At 35.1% G+C, this 27975-nt stretch overlaps 1 protein-coding gene across 1 annotated transcript in view; it reads right to left on the reverse strand.

Annotated features, from left to right (window-relative positions):
• Positions 1–1720: 1720 nt before the first annotated feature.
• The window catches only part of LOC5577266, a 93735-nt gene continuing 67480 nt past the window's right edge, over positions 1721–27975 (reverse strand). The window contains exons 4-5 of the mRNA XM_021843281.1: positions 15799–15970; positions 1721–2428 (exon numbers count right to left, since the gene is read on the reverse strand). Of these exons, the coding sequence (XP_021698973.1) occupies positions 2239–2428; positions 15799–15970 (362 nt within the window). The 3' untranslated portion in view covers positions 1721–2238. The remainder of the gene's footprint in view (positions 2429–15798; positions 15971–27975) is intronic.

The following is a 27975-nucleotide window of genomic DNA, read 5'->3' on the forward strand; positions in this document are numbered from 1 at the left end:
ATACTCAACTCAAACCCGACCAAAATGTCACCTAAATTTTATAGTTTTGAATCCTTTTTTTTCGCAAATGTCACTTCAATTTGTCGATTTAATCCAATTGCAAAGTATATGTAATGCATAATTTTTCAGAAGTTGTTTATCCTGCTACACACTTAGATTAAATTACTGGGGTCGGTAAAATTTTACTGGGTTTTGGAACTACCGAAAAAGTCAGTAAAATGAAAATTGTCGCCACGCGTAATTAAAAAGCAAATTTCACCATGTTTTCGATTTCCGACATTTTTTTTTTAGTTTACTGACTTTTTCGGTAGTTACAAAACCCAGTTATTTTTACCGAACAGATTGAGTGTGTATTGTTGATATTATTTATATGCCGAGTAGTAAAGTATATGTTGGTTTATAAAAGTGCAGAAAACAAGAAATTGATCAGAGTAATATTCATGCTGTCGGAATCAAAAGTAGCCCTGTCATTGCTAAAATTGTATATAATACTGATGTTATTAATGTTCACATGAAATTTAAACTTTTGAGTGATCTACTCCATCAAGCTTGCAGATTATGACATGTCTGCAATCTTCATACGAAATTCTTTTCTGAAGCATCAAACAAAACTTTTTAACATCAAAAGTATCATGAATTTCATGATAAGTATTGTTTTACACATAAACTTTGAATTCTGTGGTTAAAAGCCAAAACCCTTAGAAGCTGGCAATTTTGCGAGTCGACTAAAAGTGTTAAATGATGAAAAACTTGGAGTACCTTGTACCCTTTAGTCGAAATACGCGTATCTGTCAAAGATAAGCATTTAGGGGCGGAATTAAAAGGTACAAGGTACTCCATCTACTATTAAGCTCTCTATTGAGATTCTGCTCAGGGGATTCGAATACATTAATAAGAGTGTTAAATAATGCATTTTCAAACGCCAATATTACAAAAACTAGACGTGCTATGATATTTTCGAAAACAGCAATGGATTCAGCAACGCAAATTAAGCAAATAGCGGTATTTGGTGACAAAAAAAAACGTGTTTCGGAGTGTTATGTACTTACCCTGTATGTTTACACATATTCTCGACCACGTCTCTAGGCTACGGAAGTTCATTGTAGATCCTTTTAAACTCGATATTTGCATCTTAAAAATTTGGATGATGATGATGAAAAATGTGAGACCAAAGAAAGAAAAAATACCATGACCTCGAGGTCGATCTCGTTTTAGCTTAATCCCTTATACATTTCAATTATTATTTAATAATATTTGGAGAACTATAAAAGAGAAATAAAACTCAGCTACGCTTTAAATTAAAAATAAATAATTTATTGAGTTCCATATTTGCATATACAAATGCATAATTTTATAGTAAAAACCAAATGATTAAAAGATAGATACTTGCAATGAAGTACGCTCAAGTGAAAACAATAAATGTTTTCATCGAGCATATTATTTACTGTTCTAAAGAAGAAATGCAAATACTATCTTTTACTTATTAGGTGTGTTTTATAGCGTAAAGAAGGAAACATATTTACATAAAGCTGAAATAGTTAATATCTGGGACGGAAGATGATTTCTCAATAGCAGTAGTCTCACCAAGTAAGTTAAATAATCTTAAAGCTATGTTCTTGATTGATTGCTTGCTTAGATGTTTCTATCTCGCTGAAACATTTGATTTCTCGTATTTGAACTATTGGCTCAAGATCATAAAAACGATCGAACCTTTTGTCTGTTTTTTTTTTAATTAATGGAAAGCATCCATAAATCGTGTCACACATCAGGGATGAAGGATGAAAATTTCGAAATGTAATTATAGGAATTTGTACCAATTATAACAATAGTTGTTCCCTATTTTGTTATATGTAAAATTTTGAAAGTATTTAAATTCCAATAATAAATTGAATATGTTACTACTAAAACAAAACAAAATTATTTTTAATGCAAAGGTTCAATATGATCACTTAGAGCGAAATAGAAAATCACTATGGTTCTAACTGTTACACTTATCCTAAGTTCAATATACTTCGAACTTACGCTGAAAACGTGTCAATGGAGGTGGATTTTTGCGTGACGTATTCAATGAATGTTTCCATATAGATAATCCGTTTTTGCTCATTGACTTGCTATGGTCTCCAAGAAACCGTATCGTAAAAAACATCACTTCAATTCACACTCGTGCTACATTTGCCTCTAAGTTCCTAATCGTACTACTGGGTAGGTTATCCCAATTTGTCACTTGGATCAGCTCATTCAGGGTATGAAGTTCCCTCCGGATTCGCGGGGTTTCTCCGTTGCATACTTTGGTTTACACACACAACCACTTTCAACGAGGACATAATCTTGGCCGGTCAGCGTCACCGGTCCCAACGGGATCACCAGGAATAGGTAGGGTACATACGTCTGGGTGCATTCACCCCGGACAACATCGCATTCGGATGATCTGAAATAAAAGGAAAAGAAGAAACATATCAGCGCACAAACTCGAAACAAGCGTGAGATCTCGATTATTAAACGGCGGACGCAAGATAATGATTTCATATGGTGATTAGGCTGCAAGCAAACATGTGCGAGGTGAATTCAGTTCGCACCATCTTACATGAACATCATACCTGTGGCTGTTGATTCGCCACACAATTTAACTATACGTACTGGTTCAATCAAAGCACCAATGCCGCTAAAAAGGCATAAAAAAAAGACTTGGATGCCGCTAGGGTACGCAAAGAGACGAACCTCTTCATGTGTTACGTTTATCTGGGTTTATCTATTTTATTATGACAGGTTTTGGTATGTACATTGTACAACCTGTTGAGCGTCATAGATGTATACAAAAAATCAATAACAACTCTAGAAAGATCTTAAACAACATTTTAACGCAGAATCTGGAAAAGGTAAGTAAGCATCATTGTAATTTGTATAGGAAGCAACATTTGGGTTCCATTGCTATTCAAACCTATCGGTAAACATTTTGTCATTGACCCTTTTAAGCGAAGCATGTGCCAGCATTTTCTTACCGGGAACGTATTATCAATACTATCAAAGTTCTTGTTTCTTAATTCGTAACGAATTCACAACAGATTTTTCGGGAAGTTTACTAGATTGATCAGGGTGATGTTTCGGAAGTACCATTTGAATATCTTTAGGTGTTTAGGACCATCTTGACAAAGTTAGTAGCCCTGAAGTTTATAAGTCTGTTGAAAATTGTAATTGATGACTATTGTATGTGAAGATAGTACAGACTGTTTTAGATAGACTAGTGGTAGGGTAACCAATATATTTTGGACCCCCTGGTCCATTTTCCTGCAAATTTCCAAGTTTAAATCGAAAGACCAACTCAATTCGCATGCCATTTGGAAAGATAGGACTATTCCGTACTTGCATCAACCGTTTGTACATAGAAAATGTGTTTATTTTATCTGAAATTAATTTAATTTAATTGGTTCATCCATACAACCGTTACAACACGTTACACACAGAATTTAAAGCCGTCAGAAATTTTTCAAATGTAGACAAAAACTTTTTTTAAAATTTCTGGACTAAAAGTGTAGATTTTTTTTCGGTTTTCCATTGTTAATCGATTGATTAGACTATGGGCAAGCATATTATACAACCAGTGTCGTGAGCTTTGGTTCCGAATGATAAAAAAAACACCGGGGGTCCAAAATATATACTTTGAGGGTCCAAAATGTATTGGTGTGTCCAAAATAATGAAAAGCAGTACATCACAATTCAATTATTTTCGACGTTTTCTGGATCCTACATGACCGTTTGGGCATTTTTATCTTGTAAAGGAAGTTTTTCTCTACATTTTGGCATGTTCTTTGACTTGGTTACGCTGTGCAATTAATTAGTAGGGACAAAAAACTAAAATCACTTCCTTAGGGGGTCCAAAATACGATCGTTACCCTATTTGCAGATTTCATACTTTCTTTGTGTAATGTTTGAAAGTTTTTTTTTCTTTCTTTTCATTGCGCAAATAATTAGGACTGACCGTGAATTGAGCCCTCTACTTGTTTACTTTACCTTTTATTTTATTGAACCGCAAGAGCTATATGCTATAAGGTTTTTTCCAATCATTTTTCATAGTGTTGCTTAATAATCCACGTCAGTCTACTAGAGTGACCTAGTGTGAGAGATTTGTGGAATATTATTGGTGGTTTTAAAGCTATATCTTCAGTAGAATAGTGAAGCATAAACATACAATTTATGTTAGTGTCTGTGGCTTTACTATTCTACTGAAGACAAAGTTTTAAAACCACCAATAATATTCCACCAATCTCTCACACTAGGTCACTCTAGTACACTGACGTGGATTATTAAGCAACACTATGAAAAATGATTGACAAAGAACTTATAGCTTATAGCTTTTGTGGTTCAAGTAACCTCAGTGAAGATCGGGTGGTACGAGTAACCTCAGGGAAGATCGGGTAACCAACCCCGGTGGGAACTCAGGTCGTATTTTGACAGGAAAGGAGGGGATGTTTGCTTTTGCTTCTGCAAACCTGGAGGGTCTGTACTCCATGTTAGGAGCGGCTCACAACAGCATCTGTTCCCCATGTTAGGGGCGGCTGATCATCGTCCAAGTTCCAGAGAAGGACTCTAAGCTAAACTCTAAGCTATGGTCCTCCGGAAATCTATGGGGTTGGTGTCAGGCCCTGCAAGCCAGCCGTAAAAAAATCAAGCAACGAATAATCAACGAGAGACTACGGACCGGGACAATCGGCGAAGACCACAGCGACGTAAAGGGACTAGCGATTGGAAGCTCGGTACGAGGAACTGTAAATCTCTCAACTTCATCGGGAGCACACGTATACTCGCAGATGTGCTGAAGGACCGCGGATTTGGTATCGTAGCGTTGCAGGAAGTGTGTTGGAGGGGATCAATGGTGCGAACGTTTAGAGGTAATTATACTATCTACCAGAGCTGCGGCAACACACACGAGCTGGGAACAGCTTTTATAGTGATGTCATGTTGAGGCTCAAACGCCGGTTCATCAACTTCAGCATAATAAACGTGCACAGACCTCACTCCGCATGCACTGATGATGATAAAGACGCTTTTTACGCGCAGCTCGAACGCGAATACGACAGCTGCCCAAGCCATGACGTCAAAATTGTCATAGGAGATCTAAACGCTCAGATTGGCCAGGAGGAGGAATTCAGACCAACTATTGGAAAGCTCAGCGCCCAGCTGACTAACGAAAACGACCTACGACTAATTGATTTCGCCACCTCCAAGAATATGGCCATTCCTAGCACCTACTTCCAGCACAGTCTTCCATACCACCACAGCAGACAGTCAGGACATATCGTGGCGCTAGTACCGATTTTGACCACTATCTGGTGATGGTTAAACTGCGCTCAAAACTCTCCGTCGTTAACAACGTACGGTGCCGACGGCCGCCTCGGTATGATCTAGAGCAGCTTCTTCTTCTTATTGGCATTAAGTCCTCATTGGGACAGAGCCTGCTTTCCTCAGCTAAGTGTTTTTATTAGCACTCTCACAGTTATTAACTGAGAACTTTTTCTTTGCCAAAGTTGCCATTTTCGCATACGTATATTTATCGTGTGGCAAGTACAATGATACTCTATGCCCAGAGAAGTCAAGGAAATTTCCATTACGAAAAGATACTGGACCGACCGGGAATCAAACCCAGACACCTTCAGCATAGCTTTGCTTTGTAGCTGCGTACTCTAACCACTCGGCTATGGAAGGCCCCTAGAGCGGCTTAAGCAACCGGATGTCGCAACTGCGTACGAGCAGCACCTCGAGGCTGCATTACCGGAAGAGGGTGAGCTGGATGAAGCACTTCTTGAGGACTGCTGGAGAACAATAAAACCAGAGTCGATGAATGAAGAGTTGCGCGAAGAGTGAAACCAAATCTACCTATCGAACTGTCAAACCGTCTACCTATCGAGCAGACCAGCAAAACAGATAGGGAATATTTTCGACGACGAAGAAGAACAATCATTCAAAGAAGTCTCTTCTCGCAACTCTCTGTACATAGACTCTGAATAAAACCATCAACAATGCTGAGAGCAACGTCGGATACTTGGGACGCACTGTGTTTTATTTTCTCGTTTTCATGCGCTTTTTGAATAGCGCCCAAACCGTTGATTTTAGCGATATAGTTTGTTCGGAGAAGTTTCTTGGTATATTAAAGCGCAACTTTTAACGAATTGAAACAACTTGGTCGAAGACACAATATTTCTATCTCTTATACTTTTTGAGATATATGCCGTTGTATGTGAATGACCCCTAAAAATCATATTTTTTATCATACTTTTTTTCCAAGATTTTTAACATTTTTTGAGTTTTCTACAAAATTGTTTGTCATAGAAAAACCCGTGTTTTTGCTGAACATATCATTACCCCACATTACCCTATCTTTTGAAGTAACAAAGTTATTCATGAATTACTCTTTTTTCAAGGGGTAGTTTAGGCCTCTATAACTGGCTTCGGCGCAAAATGGCGCAGACAACTCTTACAAATCATGAAAGTACCATATCTCCCCTTTCGGCAGTTGATAAAAACTTTTGTCTATAAGCGTCTTTGCATAGGTTTTTACTATCAAACAAATAAGCCTTATTAAAACGAATTCGACTAATAATTATTTTACTTTAAGAGATAGAGAGAAACAATGTTCAGCAAAAACACGCGTTTTAAGATGTTTAACAACTTTGTAGAAGACATGAAAAATGTTAAAAATTTAAGTAAAAAGTTATAAACGAAAATGATTTTAAACGATATTTTTCATACAAATTTGTGTACCTTAGGTTAAAAAATTCGTAACTCTTTTACAAGATTTTTAACATTTTTCATGTCTTCTACAAAGTTGTCAAACATCTTAAAATGCGTGTTTTCGCTGAACATTGTTTCTCTCTATCTCTTAAAGTAAAATAATTATTAGTCGAATTCGTTTTAATAAGGCTTATTTGTTTGATACCGTCGATGGGGGTGACAATGGGTCTAGGGGGTGAGATTGGGTCAAAACGGAAAAACATGATTTGTGAAATATTTCAGCTAATAACGCTGATATTACTAAAACTAGTAATTCATATGTTAGGGAACATATTATTACACGTAATTCATAACAATATGCATTTTTAGAAATAGTAGTTTTTGTTTACTACATCAATAAACTTGCATGTTGAAACTAGATAAAATTTACAACATTAAATTTCTCCTGTACAAAGTATCACGCATGTACTCTAACCTCTATCGTTGTATTAGTAGAATGTTGAAAGTCTTTTCATTACGCATCACAGATATTTTCCGGAATTTGTTTGATTTTCCCACAAAAAAATTATTTTTTTTCGATACGATGTCTAAAACATTGAAAATGGGGGTGAGATTGGGTCAAGCATTAACGATAGTAAATTAAATTCCAAGTCCACTTTTTTGACATTTTACGGTGCCGGGTGTTCTCTTTTTTCATTAAGATGTGTTTATTCTTTCTAAATACATCATCTCTGAAACATCAAACAAGTCTACTTGAGTATTCCGTGCATTGAATAACAATACAACGCATTTTGACAACTGCTCAAACCAGCAACTGTGTTTCGTGCGCCGCAACATCGTAAATTTTTATCAAAAGGGTGTTTTTTTTTTCTAAATTTGATTATTTATCAGTGTTTTCATATTATAGAAACATCTCACGGAAGTACAAATGAGTTGGATCGCTGAAATACTGGGATTATGACGTCAACTTCTGCCTGGAATTTATTGATCGTGGAACGTCGCACCGAAATTTAACTATTTGCGAAGGTTTAAAATAATCACTATTTCAGTACACCTTTGGGGAAACTGAATGAGCTTTATAGCAATGGGGATGAGACTTTGAAGACAATTTGAGGGAAACACCAAGAAAATTTATGTAAACATGACGATAAATGTTGGGTTTACATATTTTTTCTCATAGCTCTTTAATTTTCAGTATAATCTTCCTTTTAAGTGCGTTTATCATACTTGTGAAACATCTTAGATATCTTTTTGTCTTGTTTGCATCGTTTTTTATCAATATTTTTCAGTTGTGAATGGTTTTGAAATCATATTTTCAAAAACAAGTTATTTTAATTACAGTGACCCAATGTCACCCCCTCTATGGGGTGAGATTGGGTCATTTTTCATTCACTTGTAGTGCCACTGTGAATAAATATTTGTCTTTAATTTTTTGAACAGTTGTTAATGTACCATCAAAGTACATACACACCAAATTTGAAGTTTATTGGAGTTAAATTGCGATAGTTATTCAAAAAATAAATCGGACATATCCCTTTTTGACCCATTGTCACCCCCAACGACGGTAGTAAAAACCTATGCAAAGACGCTTATAGACAAAAGTTTTTATCAACTGCCGAAAGGGGAGATATGGTACTTTCATGATTTGTAAGAGTTGTCTGCGCCATTTTGCGCCGAAGCCAGTTATAGAGGCCTAAACTACCCCTTGAAAAAAGAGTAATTCATGAATAACTTTGTTACTTCAAAAGATAGGGTAATGATATGTTCAGCAAAAACACGGGTTTTTCTATGACAAACAACTTTGTAGAAAACACAAAAAATGTTAAAAATCTTGGAAAAAAGGTATGATAAAAAATATGATTTTTAGGGGTCATTCACATACAACGGCATATATCTCAAAAAGTATAAGAGATAGAAAAATTGTGTCTTCAACAAAGTTGTTTCAAATTGCCAATTCTACAACTTTGCCGAAGACACCATATGTCTATCTAAATGTTTTGAAAAAATAGTTTTTCTATCTCACTGCTAGGTGGATTGATCACAAAACTTTTTTCGTTAAAAGTTGCGCTTTAATATACCAAGAAACTTCTCCGAACAAACTATATCGCTAAAATCAACGGTTAGGGCGCTATTCAAAAAGCGCAAGAAAAAGAGAAAATAAAACACAGTGGGACGGAGTCGACGGAACGATTGGTTCGACGAGGAATGTAGGCAGATTCTGGAGGTGAAGAATGCAGCGCGGGCGGTCATGCAGCATTGGAGCATTTTGACGGACAAGCGTGAGGTGATGGAAAGGTGGAAGCAGCACTTCGACGAAAACCTGAATGGCGCTGAGAGCACAGGCAATGAAGGACGGGACAACGGAGGAAATGCCTTCGTCACCCAGACAACCAAAATGTACACATAACGAAATCACCTGGAGGCCTTGTACGTGCAAAATTTCACTTATAAGATGTCGCGAAAAGGCCTTCTACGTACAAAAGTGGAGGCGATATGCGTGCATATATTATGTGATGATTAATAACATACAATGCGAGTGTATAAATATTCTCCCGAACTAACCTGTTATCTTATGCGACTTAACTTATGATAACAAATGTTGATTTGACAGCTGCTACGAATTGATTCGACTTACTTTGTACAAGTGTACGGGACGAAACAAAATGTACAAATGAACTCAAAAAAAAGTGTTTTATGTGAGGTAACTCATCAATTTGACGAGTTTATCCACGGTGCTTTGCGGGTTTGATGTAATTAGTATGAATAAACGAGTTTTAACGTGAACTTTCATGCGATTTCTGGTTGTCTGGGTCAGTACTGCGAGTGATGGAAACTAACCAGCCCCCACTTTGAGAGAGGTTAAGGACGCCATTCACCACCTCAACAACGAAAACAAAGTAGGTACATGCCGGTAGACGCGACAGGGGACGCTGACTTCGATTATTTCAAGTTATACCGGTTGAGCCAGATTTGATTGAGATTTAGTACAGAAACAGTAGTTTAAACGGAACAACATCGATGAAATTGAAAAAAAATATAGGGACAATTTCAGCTAATATCGCTACATTTACATGATGTGAAAAATTAAAATACAGTGCACCCGTAGCCGCTAATGCTAGGGGCATTACCGCTCAGAAGGTCAAGAACTGATTTTTAGTGTCAAAAAGTAACATGTTTAGCACGAATAGGACGGAATAGACGGACTTTCATGGGGGAAGTGGTGGTAAAATGAACACCGTGCCTTTTACCGAGAAAAAACAAATTTCGATAAATTTTTATCACGCACGGACAATTTAGGCATAAATCTGAGTGTTCGGGTTGATACGTAGGTCAATTGAAGTGAAAATATCAAAGAAAACTAAGATTTTAGAAAGCCACGTTTGAAAATTAGAACTGACGTAACTTTTAGCTCGGAAGACTTGAGGTTTTTCAGTGAGGTGAACATCGTTATGAGAAATCTGATCGTTATGTCAAATCTGATACCTATTGAATTCTTTTTGAATGGGTTACAATCATTAATGGATGTATTTTCGGTGGGGAAATGAAAATTTTCAGAAATATTTGTTTTGTTCACGTTTTTTGCATCGTGTTCATTTCACCACCAGCCGCTATTTATTTTACCCACATAGTGCAGGTAAAATGAACATTTGCATCGCTTTTTGATAATGACGAAAACATGTGAAAATTTAGCTATTTTTAGCTAAATTCACGTCACTGCTCTAGATTACATCCCTATTTTTGATGTTGTGCGATAGAACTATACAAATTCCTCGTTTTTCTATCAGAGAAACAAAATGATTTCCTTAAGGTGTTCATTTTACCACCCCTTCCCCTATACCGTCAGCTCACCAGTCACCGTGCGGCCTCCAATCACCGTGCACATATACAGATTCTTACAGAATATTCATACAATTTTCACAAATTATTGTTTTGTTGACAAAATAAGATAAAACTGTTAAAATGAAGTAGTTTTTATCACAATGCATTTTGAATAACTTAGTTTATGTAGTCAAAATCGTGTGAATTCTGTTCAATAATGAGATTTTTTTAACACTCTTAGTCGAAACGCCACACATTCAGGTTTTTTTTTTCATTTTATCGTTGAAGTATCCAATTTTTCATAATTTCAATAAATTTTCGCTGTAGATACTACTAGTAAGGTTTATTTCATCGTATGAGCCTTGAGCCTTTATGCAAATTAGAATTTTTTATTGTGTTTCAGTCGAATCACAAATGCGTGGTGAATGGATCCCTTTTAGGTAGTATTTTTTAGGTTCCCATTACCGTGCATTAGTGTAAAAGGCATAACATTATTGGGTCATATTGGATTTATTGTTATGTCATGATTTAACTTATTCATATTTAGTTTTTGAGCGAATATAAAATGGTTTGGATAATACAATTAAACGTTCTATCGTTTAATGAAAAAAAAAATGATTTAGCCATGTTTTCAACTTCCTATGGCTTTTATTATAAATTAAGCTTTGAATACCCTTAAAAATGAGTGTGCACACTACTACATAATTGCTCAACCAACAACGTTTCTCTACGATACGAAATAAAATCATGACCAAAACTAGCGTGCACGGTAAATGGCCCCATAGTAGATGCAACAAATGCAATTAAAAAATATCATAAAAGTTTTTCAAATTGTTTATGTTTTTCCGCTTAGTACTTATACTTTGAGCTATATTGTAACATAAACATAGTATTTAGCGACTCAATAGTTATTTTATAATAATCTTTTGAAAACATAACATCCTTTAAATGGGCGGAATCTGGTACACTAATGGTGCACACCGATCAATCTAAACCTGAGGAAAAAAGCTAGTCAATAGTAAAGAAAGAAATAGAAAAATAACGGCGAATAAATTTGAAATCTATTTGTTCTATATATTTGACCCCAGCAAGTTTGCGTCGTCTTAAAAAACTTTTTTTGAGGTTATCTTTAAATAAACCATTTAAATAACTAGCCAGAAACTGCAGTTATATGCTCAACCGAATTTAGCCTTTTGTCTTACATAAACATAGTGAATTAACTTTAATTTCACGAGACATCGTCACACATTAATATATAGAGAGATGTAATTCGGTTACGAGGTGGGAATTTCCTGCTTAACTCACACTCATCCGCATAAAATAGCGAATCCAATGATTTGCGTATGGAGCTGCGTGGCTTCAAAAGCAAGAAATTGATCATTTCCGACAATTTATATATGTAGGTATAATCGACACCTTATTGTGAGATTTTTGTTCGTCTTTCTGGTGGCGCCCGGTCATTTAGGTTATTTTATTATTTACCTCATGCTTTGCCATCAATGATGTTGGGAAAAGAGCGCTTTAGTAAAAATGTAAAATATCAAAGGTGAAACCAATTTAAGACTTGTACTACTGACTTCACCTGAATGTTAAAATATTTGACTGACATTAGAATGAAAGACAAATATCTGTTCAAATTCTATAACGTGCACTGATAACTTTAGAATTTTTGTTAGTTTTGATATCTACATCAACATTAGACGTATAAGAAGAAATATTTTACCAACATTTCAAAAGGGCGAAATTCTTAATACAAAAAAGAGAATTAGAAAATATAACGACAAATTTTCTTATGATAATAAACCTTACAGTTCACATGTACTATTTTATTTTTTTAATTCATTCAAATCAGTAAACAAATCGTTTGATCATCGAAACATTGTCCAAACGTAACATCTGTTTCTACTTCGAAACAGTAATGATTATTATACTGGCAACTTTATCGATATTTCATAAAAGCATGATAATGTCTCTTAGATGAGAAACAATTGTTATTCAATTTTGCATGAGAATAGGAGCCACATCTCATTCTTGGCACTTTTCAGTCACTTCGGCAGGGTTTTTTGCTAAAGCTACTGAGTTCATGTTTGGTCAGAACCTGCGTCGCATTGAAGTGCTTCTTATTGCAAAGTTTTAGATAATTCGGCCGAGGAAACCTCCTTCCCCACTGCCAAAATAAATCATGGAAGTGCCCAAATAGTTCTTTACCCTATAGCAACTCCAAAATAAAAGTGAGCTTGAGCTTGATTGGCCGCCCGTAGATGCTACTCCAGTATCGCCAGATCAGCTGCACTTATACAAGGAACCAACCGAATGACTGCTTGGGACTAACAGGCATCCTCAGTATATGGATCTTCTATTTTTAGACGACAATGGTGCCTGCCACGTCAGAATGCAGACCAATGTGGGGAAGGGGGAGGAATTGATGATGCATTATACTGGCTCCTACGTAGATCGTATATACCACTGCATCTGCGCCAGTTCGTGCGGGAGTGTTTGGATTGTGGGAAAGGCATGGCAGAGAGGTTTGCTTTTGTGGTTATCAGACAGCCTATAAATCAGGCGTAAGTAAAGACATGCGCGTGGAAGAATGGAAGCGTTAGGGAAACGGACTCTTGTCCGACTCTGGTTCTAGCGTTTGCTATGAACGAATAGTTTGAGTGTAATAGATTTAGAATGGAAGATAGAAGCAAGTGAGAGATGAAGCAGAAGCGGATTGTTGGATTCTTGAGCCTTAAAGCTCTTTTATGCGTTTGTTACTGGTCTGATATATTCTTTTGATATAGAATATAATATGACAAGATACGCATATCAATTGATTTTTAATAACTTGTATGTTGGACCATTTAGTAAAAAAGAACTTTGAAAATCCGCATCATACATCCAAAGGTTGGCAATTTTCTTTGTAATTAACTAGTTTTTACAAAATAAGAAGGTTTTATCTTCGATGTATTAAGATTTTAATGCTGAGGGCCGCGGGTTCGAATCCCACCGGTCGAGGATCTTTTCGGGTTGGACATTTTCTAGACTTCCCAGTATCTTTGTACCTGCCACACGAAATACACATGCAAAAAAAGGTCGATTGGCGAAGAAAGCTCTCAGTTGATAATTGTGGAACTTCTCGTAAGAACTTAGAATAAGCTGAGAAGCAGGTTCTGTTCCAGTTGGGACGTAATGCCAGAAAAAAAGAAGAAGAATACTGTGTGATTTACAAAAAAAATATGCGCTTTACACTTAGCTTGCAAAACATTCTAAAATTTTACAAAAGCTTGTCACTAGCGGATTTTTTAGTACTAACCTTTTCAAAAATGTTGATCATAGCTGACAAAAACTGTTTTAAATGTTTTGTAAATCCAATCTTTTTGAAAAATGAAATTAGGTATCCCGGGGCAAGTGAGAACCCGGGGTAAGTGTAACCGCCAGGAATAGCTCATTTGTGGCGAGATTTTCAAGGAGATATTCTATAAATTTTCAGCCCATAGCATAATACATATAGTTTCTGAAATGTGGACCACGCTTAAAAAAGGTTGGGCATGCCTGGTTTGAGATCATTGCATATCCTTTGTTTTATTGGGCGCGTAGACAAACCAAGCAACGAAGATCAGTTTGTATAAGGTACCGCGGGGCAAGTGGGTAAATGGGGTAAATGAAAATAATTGGTATATTTAACTCAATATGTGAATTAACGCTTTAAACTCATGCGTAAACCTTTGAAGCCATTAAGAACTTTACGATAAGTAAAAGATTTCTGAAATTTTTCATCCATTATTGCATACTATAGCGAAAAATCGTTAACATGTCAACTATCACTCCGTAACAAGTTGGCGGCGTGCAATCTTATTGTAATATTTTCAGCGGATAAATAAATGCAGAAAATAATTTTCTATACCACCTCTAAGTTGTCCCTTCTGACAGTTTTAAACTGCAATAAAAAAAGTTTTAGAATTCATTCGACGTAGACCTGAAAATGACTAAATTGAAACACCGTTAATTTTCTAATCACGTGGGGCAAGTGAAAAGTTTTTCATTAAAGATTGAATTTGTGTTTTCTTTTTAAGTAGCTATAAGTATACAGGGTTCGCAATTGTCATAGAACAACAGAACGTGTTGATAATTCAAGATACACTATACTCAAAGCGTTAAAATCTATTTTCATGGCCAAATCATGGAACTTCTCTAAAAAAGGTTGCCAAATATTACGATAATTATATGTTTACTTCGGACAGCCGAATAAAAGGGAGACGTTGATTGAAAAGATCTAATATAAGAGAACGCATGGAAATCTCGTGGAATGTCTATGTAAAGCTAGTTCAAAACAAAAAAATGAGGTGTAGGTGTATCCACTTAAAAAAGTTTGTAAACACTTTATTGAAGGATTCCGTTTGATTTCTCCCGATGAGTTATCCGACTTCATTTCCGATTTTCTTAACAAATAACGAGTGGTGTAAATTCTACAGAGTAGAAATGCAATTTGTGTCCCATGAATCAACATTGGAAACGTTGCAGTTATAATGTTGTCGAATCATTCCAACAAACATAACTGAGCAGAAGAAAATTCAAGTAACAAGAATACAATTTTCTTTGCTTACATGTTACTTATGTTATTGTTCATTGGGACGCTGTTAAGATGTTAAAGGTAGTAGAAATCGTGAATATAACTGTTAGTTTTTGAATTTATTGCTCAAAACGATCAACTTTTCACTTGCCCCACTTGTGCGGCAAGTGAAAAGTAAGGAGACGTTTTTCAAAAACTTTTTCTCAACTGTTTTCTTCAATTTTACATAAAAACAAATTTCAGCATACTGCTTACATTTGGTGGGAGTAAAGCTAAAAAAATATACACGATCATATTTGTTTTAATTTAAAGTCTCTAGGATTTGAAAAATCCCAACTATGCGAAATCCATTACCCACTTGCCCCACGGTACCTTAGTTGACTACAAAGCATCGAGTTTCATCACTGAAAAAAGCGACCTGTTATTCAGCAATAATCAAGGTTGATAAACAATTCCTAAATAAACTTCATGGATGTTAAGTGTTATCTTAACCTTTATCAATTTCATTTGAAATCGCACAGTTTAATTTTTTTCATATTATAAGATAAAGCCACCGTTGTAGAGATACTAGTTCAAAATTTGAGATGTATTTACTCCATTGTTCATTTTTGAACAATTTATAGTTATAAATCAAGCCTTTCAACTTCGAATGATTTTAAAAAATAGCTTATTTACTATTCAAAACAATTAATACTTACTCGCACACTTCAAACACAACCTGCTGCAGGAGATCTGGAAATTTCTGTACAATCGTAACAGGCTGACCGGAAGTGAGACTAACTCCGTACATTGGCGCGGTGGTATTGTACCGGGTTTTGCACAACCGCGAAGGAGTATCACGACACTGCTGAGTATTGTCCACGGAGCGACCTTCGAAGAGAAATCGAAACAAATGGGAAACGATAATTAGTTTGGTACCATATATGACCATGTTATTTGTTTTCGATAAGGAATCAATAAGATTGGTTGGTTTCGATTTCGTTTGAAGTAGGGGAGTGCGCTCAGCATTCTATCATACTTATCGTTTAGTTTTAGCACAGACAAACAGACGTCACACTCTTATCGACGTCCATCGACCACCTCACGGTAGACACAACAAGTTAGGCCATAGGTTCCCAAACTTTTCGTGCACGCGACCCACCTAGTCATCAAGAGAATTTCTCGCGACCCACCAGTGAAAAATTGTGGAAAAAAATGAGTTTCGTACTTAAATTTTCGAGATCTTTAATTACATTGTCAGGAAAGTGATAGACATGCAATCTATAAAATTCATGTTCGCATAGTCAAAGTAAGCACCACTGTTGTTTTTGGTTAATTTTCGTTATTGTAAAGATAAACAACGAATTCTTTTAGATTTTCTCCTCACAGGCATCTAGATAAAGGTTATTACAAACTTTCTACTTTGAAATCATTTGCTGAAAATTGTAGTAAAAATGATGAAATTATAAATGGTTAAATTAATTAACTCATTACACGTGGTAAAAATGAATAAATTATCGGTGGAACTATGAAAAAAAAATCCACGTGATCGGCAGGGATTCAAAGCCAGGACTCTTATACGCTAAATGAGCGCTTTACCAACTAAGCTACCGAACTACTTGTAAATGGTGCATATTTGAAACTTTTTCGTAGTTATACAAATTTGAATAAAATGACTTCATCCAGTAAATATTGTTTGATGATAAAACTAATAAATTTTTCAATTATTTTTAAAAGATATATAATATTCAGAAATTAAATAAAAATGCGATGTTTAGTTTCCTCAACTAAAAACATTTCACACCTATCGTTCTTTATAATTCTTGTAAGAATATTACACACGCTATGGTTGTCGCTTTAAAATCAATATATTGTTATTTTTATTTTCAAACTAAGATACTGCAAATTATCGAGAAAAATAATCACAATCTGTTATCATCAAGTTTATTGAATCAATCTCCGAATATTTTGCTCTACGGAATGCAGAAAGTTTGGTCTCGGAATCCATTATGATTCCAATCCCAAGCAAATTGAAAATTCAAGAGATTCTTCAAGAGCCGTGAATATTCCTGACTGGTGCAATATTAAACATTTGAAGCATTGATTGAAAAAAATAAATAATGTGTCCTGGAAGTCAAGCTCAAAACGAAATTTTCTCGCGACCCACCAGAAACTGTCCCACGACCCCCCAGGGGGTCGCGACCCACAGTTTGGGAAACTATGAGTTAGGCTATTCCCACGTGTAAACAACGGTTTTCAATCAAAACATGTGTCGTCATTCCTATCGTCAAGCATGATCCTCTGTGCGTGCCATAAATCCTTTTGTTCTTTTGACTTTTACTGTGCGCCATGTGTTGGTGCTGTCTCGCTCTCTCGCACAAGCAACTTGAAAACAGGGCGCACAGTGAAAGTCAAACGTTTTATAGCATGCAAAGGCTCATGAGGCTTACAGGATAGTAAAAGAGAGCAAGCCTTGCTTTTTTTGCACTCGTTCGAGTTTGCGATAGGAATGACGTCACTGCCAAATGTCATTTTTCGGAGTATAATACCTTGCTTCTTTTTACCGAGGACCAATTGAAAACAAACTATTAAAAGAAAATCTGTGTTCCATACAAATTGGATCTGTGTTAGATAAAAAAAAATCTGTATTACAGATTACAGTATATGTGGCAGCCCTGCTACCACCCTCTGTTGGCCCATCGACCACACACAGTGATTTTAGCATTGGGCATACATGTTCTCTCGACTAGGATTTTGATTGCGGTCTGTTCTAAGCGTTACGTCTGTTTGTCTGTGATTTAAGTTGAATTTGACGGCAACGCAGCGACTACCACAAAGTGGTGCTGTACATTAAATAATAACACAGCCAGCCTTTTCAATTCGTGATGAATTATTAGTTATCAGCATTATTAATAGGGTATCCGTCCTATTATGGAGGACCTAAGCACGGTGTTAAAATTTAAATCGTATTTCAGTGTTCAACACCTAAATATTGTAATATTTTGCAATCTGAAGTGTTGAAACTTTCCTTTATCTGGAGTATAGTGAGGTAAGAAAATTAGTTTTGAAATAAAACAAACATGTCATGAACGCAAATCTGAAGTTCTTCCTTTGTCCTTGTGGTATTTCGTCCTATTATTGCGGTATACTAAAAAATACATATTTTATTACATTCAGTATACATTCAATGCCACACAATGTTCGAGCATTTAAATTATGCTCCCTTCATGCTAATGACACTGCACGGGACTGTCAGTTTGTGTGACTTTGGACATGTCTATAATGAAAAATAATTGATTACTTTACTTCACGATTCGAAAACATTGGTTTCCTCTCCTCTTCCGGCATAGTTGGACCATTTGAATGTAAATAGACTAGGTTTTTCCATCTGAGACACCTAGTCACTAAATAAGAATTGAATTGATTGACCTACAATATCGGTGCCTATTCAATAGATTTTCTACTAACTTTCACCAATCCAATGCAATTTTAAAAGATAGCTACCCTGCGATTATTTTGTTATTAGTTTTTTCTGCGAATTTTCGGCTTGTGTACCGATTTTCAATCAGCTTTCGTGGTTTGTCGTTAAAATATTGTGTTTATTTGAAAAAATGTGTAAAATAGAGTAAAAAGTAAAAAAAAGTAAATATGAACAGAAATCTTTAGTTTAAAAGAATAAATGTACAAATGAAAAAAAAATAATACATAGTATCATAATAATATAAATTTTTTTGTAGCAATTACATTTAGTATGACTATATATATATATATATATATATATAAATATATATATATATATATATATATATATATATATATATATATAAATATATATATATATATATATATATATATATATATATATATATATATATATATATATATATATATATATATATATATATATATATATATATATATATATATATATATATATATCGAGTTTTCAAGATCGTGATTTACAGATACCGCAATATAGGCAAAAAGCTATTTTCGTTGTCATATTGTTGCGGTATTTGCCTTTTCTTAAAAATATTGAATTTTTCTTCAAAATTAAACATCTATCATTTAACTACATATATCATGAACTGATAGAGCTGCTGCATGTAATTGTTTTGGATCTAAATTTAAAAATTCACGCTTATGAAATCCGTTCCGTAGATAGAGAGACTGGTTAAAAACATAGGCTTTTCTTGATGCATCAAACTACTATTCCAACGATTAATTAAAATTCTCCCATTTATTCGTTCATCAAACTGACTGTTTGGTCGGGTTAAATGGTGTATGCGACTTTTGAATTTCAATCTTCAGCAAATGCACATATTATTTTACTGAATTTTTTTTAACAGACGTGAGAATGCAGCAGGGAACACAAAAACGTATTTCCTCTGCATTTAAAATACTGGTGGTTACGTCGATCATGTAAACATGGGCACTGCAGGCTCAAATCCTGCTCCTATTTTCTCCGATTTCGTTAGTTTATAAATTTAGTTTTTACTTTGGGATGATAAGTTTATATTAACATTCCAGTACTACCGTGAGGGCCCCTAACTCTGCGCAGCTCCTAACTCTGCGCACTTTTACCTAAATTCTCCAAAATCTGGTAAAATACTTATTTTTTGTTTAAATTTGTTTGTTGATGTATTGCTACAATAGTAATAAAAAAGTACGCGAAGAATTTTCTTGACAAATTTACGTTTATTACTTTAATAAAAAATAAAATACCTTTAAAAATATTGAAAAACGTCCAAATTGACTGCCCGTTAGCAAAAATGCTAAGGGAGTACATCATCACTTAAGTCATTTGAAGCAAATTAAAGAGAACATATTTCATATTTTTAGTATGTAGGCACTAGTTTATGTATCGAGCAATCATCACTGGTAAAGTGCAACTTATTTTCTCTTCATTTTCTTATTCTTCTTAAGTGCGCATAGTAAGGAACCATTTTTCAACTATGTTCCTTACTATGCGCAGCAGTTCGTCCCCTTGATGCTACAACTAGATAACTCGAAATTTGAAATTTTTGACTTCAATATGTCAAAACATTTTTCTTAATTAGATCTGCAAAATATCCACAGGTCTTAAGCGTGTGATTCAAAATATACAAATTAAAGATTATTTTTCAATCATAATCTCTGCGATTAACCATCACCTTGTTAAACGGTCATACTTTCAAAGTTGCACATCTCAAAATTTTGATTTTCGAGTTATCTAGTTGTAGCATTAAGGGGACGAGTTATAAAACGTTATTTTCAACATACAATCAACCCTCCAGAGGTCGATATTGAAGGGAACCACGTGACTTGTCGACACCATCGAGATATGGAATAGAAATACTTTGGAAAATTGTTTGAGGGGACCATCATAGTAAGGTAAGATTAAAAAATTACGTCCATCATATTTTAAGGATTTCTACACTCTGTCCCCTCAATCCTCCGTCGTGATTTTTACAGTACCTATTACATGCATTGTCACATTTTCGTAGACTCCTCCTCCCCTGAAAGATGGACGTAATTTTTGAATACTCCCTAACCATGCAATAAAATAATTTTGATTTTTTGTATAGTTTCATGAGTCAATATTGAGTAAGAAACGCCAATAAAGTACTGTTATTATCTGTAATAGGAATCATTCATTAATTACGTCACGCTTATACAGAGTGGCAATACTTCTCGATTGAGTGATGAACAATACATTAATAATGGATATACCCTTTCGCTCAAACTATTCTTCGTATTTAGTAGAAATGTTCGGGTTTCACATATAACAAACCAGAACCAGGTTTATTTTCTTCAAACCCGGATCCGTCCCGAATCCGAGACGATTATTTAATACTAAACCCGGATCCGAACCGAACCAAAGAAAATTTGGTTTTTATATTTTCTAGTGAAAATACATAAACAGTCAAAGCTAATTTTCCTCTACATGCCAAGGGTGAACGCACCCTTTTACCCTTTTTGTAAGTTGTTTAGATTTTAGAAAACTAAGTTAAATACATGTTTTGGAAATCATTTGATGATTTCGATTATTTTGAGAGTTGCACTTAATGGCATTCAGTAACAGTAATTATCATGGATTGAATTATAGATAAAATTTACTTCACTTAGTAAACTTCTATGTTGAAGACATTCCACGCTCCACTGGGGACGTAAAGCCGTATAAAGCAGGAAAATGAAGATTAATTCAGTGTTTAAATTCTAATAATGTTTTTAGTATAATACTTCAACTGTTATAAAGAATTTATCGAGTGCGCAGAGTTAGGAACCTAAATGCGCAGAATAAGGAACATTGCAAAAATGAGTGAGCAAAGTTAGGAACACGGACACCTTTGAGAAAAAATCAAAATTTGCAATAAAAATCATTACTTAGTGAAGCTTTTATATTTTTTCCTTATACATACGATCAATAAGTATTTGCTCCCAAAATTCCAGAATATTGTGTTTTGTTTTCAATATATTACAATTGTTTGAAATATGAAAAGCCTCAAGTGCGCAGAGTATGGGGCCTTCACGGTAACGTGTTTGGAAAATTTCTCCATGGTAATTTCCATATGAACCTACATCGCCTTTGGGCCACCTTTAAATCACCACCAGAAAGCTGAAAATTTCACTGAACACTATTTCTGTTGTAACAAAGATATGGGAGAACGCACCTTCATTTTTTTAATTTTGAACCACGCTAATCATCATATACAGTCAAACCTCCATGAGTCGATATCTGAAGGGACCTTCGACTCAAGGAAATATCGAGTCGTAGAAACAAATGCCTTGGAAAGCCGTTTGAGGCGATCATCATAGTAAGGTTGTCCACGATGAAATTGCCACACTATGAAATTGCTCTAACTTTTTAACCGTTGGGTAGAATTTAATGAGAATTTGGGTGGATTTAGTTTATTGTGCATTATTTACATCCTGCAATTTTTAAAGTCCTGTGATCAAAACTCGCGGAAATGGAGTCGAAAGAACAGCTCGTGCGTGATAAAATCTTGCGCATTCATCACGAGAACAAGGATCTCGCATCGTTCCATCGCTAAAACGTTGGGAATCGCGAATTCCACGGTATCGCGAGTGATTAAGCGGATCGAAGAACGATTGACCATTGATCGGATCTGGGCTTCCGAAGTGAAGGCAAAAGTATTCCATCCAACACCAAAAATCACAACCGCGTAGTTGGGGCCTTCAACCGAAACCCGAACGCCTCCGTTCGGGATGTGGCTAAAAACCCGTGCTAGGAAGTTGCTGACGAAAGTGAAGGCCGACTTCAAACAGATCCCCGGCAACCTGTTTTTCACGGCCAAGGATAAGTTCAGCGTTCCGGAGCATGTTCGCACTCAGAAGATGTCCAAATTTGCGAAGAAATTCGGTTTGGCAAGCCATCTGCACGTGCGGCAAACGGAGTGCACCTTTCGTGACCCAGGACACGATGAAAGGACAGGTGTACATGGAAGAGTGCCTCCAGAAGCGGCTGCTTCCTCTCCTGAAGGCCCACAACGTCCCAACAATCTTCTGGCCGGATTTGGCCTCATGCCACTACTCCAAGGACGTGCTGAAGTGTTATGCGGACAATAAGGTCAATTTCGTGCCGAAAATGTTCAACCCTCCCAACACTCCGGAGCTCCGCCCCATCAAGAAGTACTAGGCGATTATGTAGCAGCACCTTTTTAAACGACCTAAGCTAGTGAAGACAGTCGAGGAACTGAAGAAAGTATGGGTTTACATGCAAAAAACGGTTGATTCACAGGTAGTGCAGAATCTTATGGTCGGGGTTAAGGCCAAGGTGCAGGCATTTGCGCTTGAACTGTAAATAAATTTTATCGTGGCAATGCTCTTCTTCTTCTTCTTCTTCTTGGCATTAACGTCCCCACTGGGACAGAGCGGGCTACTCAGCTTAGTGTTATTTATGTGCACTTCCACAGTTATTAACTGAGAGCTTTCTTTGCCTAAGTTGCTATTATCGCATATCGTGTGGCAGGTACGATTATACTCTATGCCCAGGGAAGTCAAGGAAATTTCCATTACGAAAAAATCCTGGACAGACCAGGATTCGAACCCAGACACCTTCAGCATGGCTTAGCTTTGTAGCCACGGACTTTAACCACACGGCTAAGGAAGGCCCCGGTGGCAATGTTACATTTATTTAAATGTAAAAAAAACTATTTGCTTCGTTACTATAAGTGCCGGTATAAGCTCTTTTCCCGGTTTTATGAAAAAAAAAAATACACCGTGTCCAATATATTCTCATACACTTTTTCTTTTCTTTGGTATAACTTTACTGAATGTAGGATAATCCAATGTTGTAGTATTTCATTGTAGTCTGGTAGAATTATACTAACGTAGAATAGCTTGTTTTATGAATAAGAAAAAATAATTGCTATGATAAGTGATAAAATGTCCATTGAAGTCGTGTTTTGCACTTAAAATGAATTTTTGTTCATATTGGTCTGGTTTACAAAGTGAAAATCAGAGCATTCACAAAAAAGTTTCAGAAACTTTAAGTTAATCATATTGCGTTTTGAATAGATAAATATTGATAAAATTTGATAAATATATGTGCGATAACTGCAGATTGGAATTGGGCTCTGCCTATGAGCGTTCCGCTGGAAATATTTTTCGTAAATTCTTAAGTTGATAAAATAAGTTTATAATTGAAATATTTCCAAAATATTTCCTGTAGTGAATCAGTATTATAACCACTTTCAAAAAATATTATCACCAATGATGTCAGTTAGACAAGCGCAAAGTAATGTTATCTTGAATTTGTATGAGAATATACTGGACACGGTGTAGAACACGCACCTATTATTTTTTTTTTATTTGATCGGTGTTCAGGTGTTTAATGGTTTAAGAATAACGTAAGCCAGGTACCCAAAAAAGCAAAATGTTTGCATTATTTGCAGTTATAACGGAACTTATCTATTTGATGATTCATCTATATCAAAATAGTATCGGAAAAATAAGAATTGACGAAGTACTAAGAGTCCGAACACCGACAATTTGTCGTAATTAATAAAAATAATCTTTGAATAGTTCGACGTTAAAAATGTCGATAGATAACTTTTTAAATATATGGTACATGAATCGCATAACTTACCAAGGCGAATTCTAATTATGTAGCTTTTGAGCCCTTCCACTCCTTCCTGTAAAAACCATGGAGATGCAGAAGTGATCTCGGTCTCTAGTAGTAATGGACGCCACACTAACATGTTCACTTCACACCACACAAAACACTTCACTTCCTCGCTGATCGTAAGGACGTGGCCGGAGTCGTAATTGACCTTACTAAGTTTGAAGTTTTCGAATTTGTACATTGAAGGTGGTAACTAATAATGATGATAAGATTGAATACATTGAAGACATACATTTTGTACGTTAAAGATGGTAACTAATTAGGGTAATTTGCCCATTACCGTAATTTCGGGTGAAATTCATCATTTTTCACGGTTTTTCTTGTCTGTTTTCTATAATGTTGACAATGTCAAACAACTGAATGCAGGAAAACAAGTACGAAGGTAAGCCTCATTGACTCATGTACCGACATTTTCTAACAAATTTCATTTTAGTGCTAAGAAATCTAAAATAAAAAATCGTGGGATCTCATTTCGGGGTGAAATTGATTACTTGTCAATGCGATTGTTGTTAGTTTTTAAAACAACTGTACATAATAAATTTGTCCTTTCTGAATCCGAATATGCTTGCTAAATATTTATAGAAAATAATGAATAGTTAAATTTCAAGAATTAAGCGGAAAACGCCTAAATGTATGCAATTTCCAAAGGAATATCCTGATGTATTATATTGGATTTCAACCGAATGAGCTAATTGGTACGAGTTTTGGTAATGATATATATATATATATATATATATATATATATATATATATATATATATATATATATATATATATATATATATATATATATATATATATATATATATATATATATATATATATATATATATATATATATATATATATATAGATATATATATATATATATATATATATATATATATATATATATATATATATATCGAGTTTTCAAGATCGTGATTTACAGATACCGCAATATAGGCAAAAAGCTATTTTCGTTGTCATATTGTTGCGGTATTTGCCTTTTCTTAAAAATATAGAATTTTTCTTCAAAATTAAACATCTATCATTTAACTACATATATCATGAACTGATAGAGCTGCTGCATGTAATTGTTTTGGATCTAAATTTAAAAATTCACGCTTATGAAATCCGTTCCGTAGATAGAGAGACTGGTTAAAAACATAGGCTTTTCTTGATGCATCAAACTACTATTCCAACGATTAAAATCGTTTAATTTTGAAAGCATTCATTTGGTTCAGCTTGGGAACATTATGAGCTTTCGTCATCATCTATAATATCCACAGAAAATAGAGTTTTCGATTCGTATGAGGGTTTAATTCTTATACCGCAAAAATAGGGAATACCGCAATACCGTAAATTCGGGTGAAATTGATCAGGAGGGTGAAATTGATCACCGTGTCACACGATTCCATTTCTTCGTAAAGGAGTACAAATATCAATGTAATCTGCAGTGAATGAACGTTTTTTGTCGTAACTATTGTCGAATTGTGTGTTGTGAAGTGTTTTGAGTTTAAAAATGCTCCTTTCTATGAAAATAATGAAAAAGTTCTTAATTACGTACGGTGCAGTATCGACAAACATCCATAAACTTCTAGTTTTTAACAAGGATTTGAACACGGTATAAACCTGAAACTTTCTGGGGATGCGTAAAACATATCCCCAAACCAGATTTCATTACCAAAACTCGTACCAATTAGCTCATTCGGTTGAAATCCAATATAATATATCAGGATATTCCTTTGGAAATTGCATACATTTAGGCGTTTTCCGCGTAATTCTTGAAATTTAACTATTCATTATTTTCTATAAATATTTAGCAAGCATATTCGGATTCAGAAAGGACAAATTTATTATGTACAGTTGTTTTAAAAACTAACAACAATCGCATTGACAAGTAATCAATTTCACCCCGAAATGAGATACCACGATTTTTTATTTTAGATTTCTTAGCACTAAAATGAAATTTGTTAGAAAATGTCGGTACATGAGTCAATGAGGCTTACCTTCGTACTTGTTTTCCTGCATTCAGTTGTTTGACATTGTCAACATTATAGAAAACAGACAAGAAAAACCGTGAAAAATGATGAATTTCACCCGAAATTACGGTAATGGGCAAATTACCCTAATTAGTTACCATCTTTAACGTACAAAATGTATGTCTTCAATGTATTCAATCTTATCATCATTATTAGTTACCACCTTCAATGTACAAATTCGAAAACTTCAAACTTAGTAAGGTCAATTACGACTCCGGCCACGTCCTTACGATCAGCGAGGAAGTGAAGTGTTTTGTGTGGTGTGAAGTGAACATGTTAGTGTGGCGTCCATTACTACTAGAGACCGAGATCACTTCTGCATCTCCATGGTTTTTACAGGAAGGAGTGGAAGGGCTCAAAAGCTACATAATTAGAATTCGCCTTGGTAAGTTATGCGATTCATGTACCATATATTTAAAAAGTTATCTATCGACATTTTTAACGTCGAACTATTCAAAGATTATTTTTATTAATTACGACAAATTGTCGGTGTTCGGACTCTTAGTACTTCGTCAATTCTTATTTTTCCGATGCTATTTTGATATAGATGAATCATCAAATAGATAAGTTCCGTTATAACTGCAAATAATGCAAACATTTTGCTTTTTTGGGTACCTGGCTTACGTTATTCTTAAACCATTAAACACCTGAACACCGATCAAATAAAAAAAAAATAATAGGTGCGTGTTCTACACCGTGTCCAGTATATTCTCATACAAATTCAAGATAACATTACTTTGCGCTTGTCTAACTGACATCATTGGTGATAATATTTTTTGAAAGTGGTTATAATACTGATTCACTACAGGAAATATTTTGGAAATATTTCAATTATAAACTTATTTTATCAACTTAAGAATTTACGAAAAATATTTCCAGCGGAACGCTCATAGGCAGAGCCCAATTCCAATCTGCAGTTATCGCACATATATTTATCAAATTTTATCAATATTTATCTATTCAAAACGCAATATGATTAACTTAAAGTTTCTGAAACTTTTTTGTGAATGCTCTGATTTTCACTTTGTAAACCAGACCAATATGAACAAAAATTCATTTTAAGTGCAAAACACGACTTCAATGGACATTTTATCACTTATCATAGCAATTATTTTTTCTTATTCATAAAACAAGCTATTCTACGTTAGTATAATTCTACCAGACTACAATGAAATACTACAACATTGGATTATCCTACATTCAGTAAAGTTATACCAAAGAAAAGAAAAAGTGTATGAGAATATATTGGACACGGTGTATTTTTTTTTTTCATAAAACCGGGAAAAGAGCTTATACCGGCACTTATAGTAACGAAGCAAATAGTTTTTTTTACATTTAAATAAATGTAACATTGCCACCGGGGCCTTCCTTAGCCGTGTGGTTAAAGTCCGTGGCTACAAAGCTAAGCCATGCTGAAGGTGTCTGGGTTCGAATCCTGGTCTGTCCAGGATTTTTTCGTAATGGAAATTTCCTTGACTTCCCTGGGCATAGAGTATAATCGTACCTGCCACACGATATGCGATAATAGCAACTTAGGCAAAGAAAGCTCTCAGTTAATAACTGTGGAAGTGCACATAAATAACACTAAGCTGAGTAGCCCGCTCTGTCCCAGTGGGGACGTTAATGCCAAGAAGAAGAAGAAGAAGAAGAGCATTGCCACGATAAAATTTATTTACAGTTCAAGCGCAAATGCCTGCACCTTGGCCTTAACCCCGACCATAAGATTCTGCACTACCTGTGAATCA

The sequence above is a fragment of the Aedes aegypti genome, chromosome 2 (genome assembly GCF_002204515.2).
Source record: "Aedes aegypti strain LVP_AGWG chromosome 2, AaegL5.0 Primary Assembly, whole genome shotgun sequence".
In the NCBI taxonomy this organism is placed as follows: domain Eukaryota; kingdom Metazoa; phylum Arthropoda; class Insecta; order Diptera; family Culicidae; genus Aedes; species Aedes aegypti.